The sequence below is a fragment of the Mandrillus leucophaeus genome, unplaced genomic scaffold, assembly GCF_000951045.1.
Source record: "Mandrillus leucophaeus isolate KB7577 unplaced genomic scaffold, Mleu.le_1.0 Scaffold775, whole genome shotgun sequence".
NCBI classification, from domain to species: Eukaryota; Metazoa; Chordata; class Mammalia; order Primates; family Cercopithecidae; genus Mandrillus; species Mandrillus leucophaeus.
In genome coordinates, this window is record NW_012108419.1 from 424927 (window position 1) to 427474 (window position 2548).

Below are 2548 nucleotides of genomic sequence, written 5' to 3' on the forward strand. Positions count from 1 at the left end.
TTTTTTTTTTTTTTTTTTGAGATGGACTCTTGCTCTGTCACTCTGTCACCAGGCTGGAGTACAGTGGGGTGATCTCTGCTCACTGCATCCTCCGCCTCTTGGGTTCAAGCGATTCTCCTACCTCAGCTTTCCAAGTAGGTGGGATTACAGGTGCCTGCCACCACACTCGGCTAATTTTTGTTTTTTTAGTAGAGATGGGGTTTCATCATGTTGACCAGGATGGTCTTGATCTGCTGACCTCATGATCTGCCCACCTCAGTCTCCCAGATTGCTGAGATTACAGGCGTGAGCCACCGTGCCCAGCCTAATTTAAAAAAATTTTTTTTAGAGACAGGATCTCATTCTGTTGCCCAAGCTGGTCTTGAACTTCTGTACTCAAGTGATCCTCCTGCCTTGGCCTCCCAAAAGTGCTGGGATCACAGGCATAAGCTGTAATCCATGCCTGGCACTGGATTAAAACTTAGACCTTTAATGTTATTTACAGTCACATAATACACATTAGGCTCGTAATCTTTATGGGTATGAAGATAACTTTATTGAAAAGACTATCATAGCATATAATTTTCTCCCAATAAAATGTGATAAGAAATAGTAATTTTTTAATCATTTCATAAGAGTAAGACTGTGCTCTATCAGTTATGGAGAACAAGAGTTAAGATAGGGATTTGGGGAAATCAACTAGATTTGCACACTAGTTTGGAGACTCACTCCCAATGGAGCAACTCCCCTAAAGCAGATAATTCAAATTCATATTTCAACAAAATTAGAGATTTCTGTAGGGCCATGGACATTGGCGCTATTTGTGAATGTTTGAAAGCATCTCAATGTTCACAAATGTTATTGTATTACTCGTTACCTTTTTGCTTAAATGTATCACCTTCCTAACCCCAAGGAGAATCGGGTTACTTTGATTTTGAAGGAAGAAATGTTCACAAATTTGACCATACTAAAATCGTACTGTATTTTTATAGGATGTTGTCTTGGAGCTTGAATTTGAAGGTGTAAAGGAAAAGTTCACCATGGTGCAAGTATGGCCTGTACGTCAAGTTCGACCTGTCACTGAGAAGCTGCCAGCCAATCATCCTCTGTTGACTGGCCAGAGAGTCCTTGATGCCCTTTTTCCGTAAGTTTGAGATGTGTCCCATGATTTTCCCTCAGAGTTATTATATGTGCTTATGTTTTTATTATCTTCATAGATAAAGGGTTTATGTGTTTAACACTGTAATACATTATCTAGAGTAATAATGGTGAATTAAATATTTTTCTATTGCTAGCACTTACTATAAATTCAAACCATTGAAGATTTACTTTTTTCATGGTTGCCCACAGAAAGCATTATTTCTGAAACTTTTCTGGAAAAATTAAATTTGCTGAAGAAAATCTGTACCAAAACAGTATAACTGTGTTTCTTTTTTTTTCTAGTTGAGACAGGATCTCACTCACCCAGGCTAGAGTGCAGTGGCGTGATCTCAGCTCACTGCAACCTCTGCCTCCCAGGCTCAAGCAATCCTCCTCCTGCCTCACCCTCCCGAGTAGCTGGGACCACAGGCATGCACCACCACACCTAGCTAATTTTTTGTATTTTTGGTAGAGACCAGGTTTGACTATGTTGCCTAGGCTGATCTCAAACTTCTGAGCTCAAGTCATCCACCTGCCTTGGCCTCCCAAAGTTCTAGGATTACAGGCGTGAGCCACTGCACCTGGCCACGATGTTTCTTAAGTTATCCTAGACTGGAAACCAAGACAGAAGCCCCACCCAAATAACTGGGATAACATTTGGAAGAGGGAAAGAAAATAGTACAGATTGTGCTTCTAAATGCTATAGTGCACCCATACCTCTGCAGAAACACAGCTTTAATCTGATTTTTGGTGAAGGAAATCTCTGCAGTCATCACGTGATCCAGGGGATCAATTTAGTCCCAAACTCCATCCCAAACTGAGAAGCAAGCAACATGAATACCTAACTTTAAGTTTGATGCTGGATCTGCTTCTAGATTTAAAATTATTAAATAATTCAGATGACAGAGCAAGGGGGAAGATGCCCTATTTCATGGCAAAGAAGTAAATACTCCAATATCTATAGCTTTCAACTGATGTAAATTTTTGGCTTAAGCCTTTCTGTAACCAATTGTATAATTTTATGGTAAACTAGTATTGTGATGTACAAAGTTCAAATGATTTAAGTATAAATTATTACCAAGCAATTTATTAGGTTACTCAGTAAACCAAAAGCATGCACAGGAATAGATTTCCCAGTATAAAGTGTGTATTTAATTTATTTGCATGTGTAACTTTTTCAAAACAAAGAATTGTGGTATAATTAAAAAAACAGTAGATTTATGTCACCATAAATTGATGATTTCTATTAAAAGTAATGGTAAAAACTGTCATTATTTTTGCACTGACTAAATAAAATCAACTGGGCTCTCTCTGCTGCCCAGCAATCTTTCTTAATTTGTTGTCTGCTCTTTCCATTTTCTACGACTGCTTAAAAAACCATAAACCATCTCCTCTCTCTCTCTCTCTCTCTCTCTCTCTCTCTCTCTCT

At 38.6% G+C, this 2548-nt stretch overlaps 1 protein-coding gene across 3 annotated transcripts in view; it reads left to right on the plus strand.

The window, feature by feature from the left end:
• Nucleotides 1-2548, plus strand: part of ATP6V1A (ATPase, H+ transporting, lysosomal 70kDa, V1 subunit A) — a 75670-nt gene that overhangs the window by 42863 nt on the left and 30259 nt on the right. For all 3 annotated transcript variants that reach the window (XM_011966805.1, XM_011966807.1, XM_011966806.1), the window contains one exon: nt 972-1123. In XM_011966805.1, coding sequence (XP_011822195.1) covers nt 972-1123 — 152 coding nt within the window. The remainder of the gene's footprint in view (nt 1-971; nt 1124-2548) is intronic.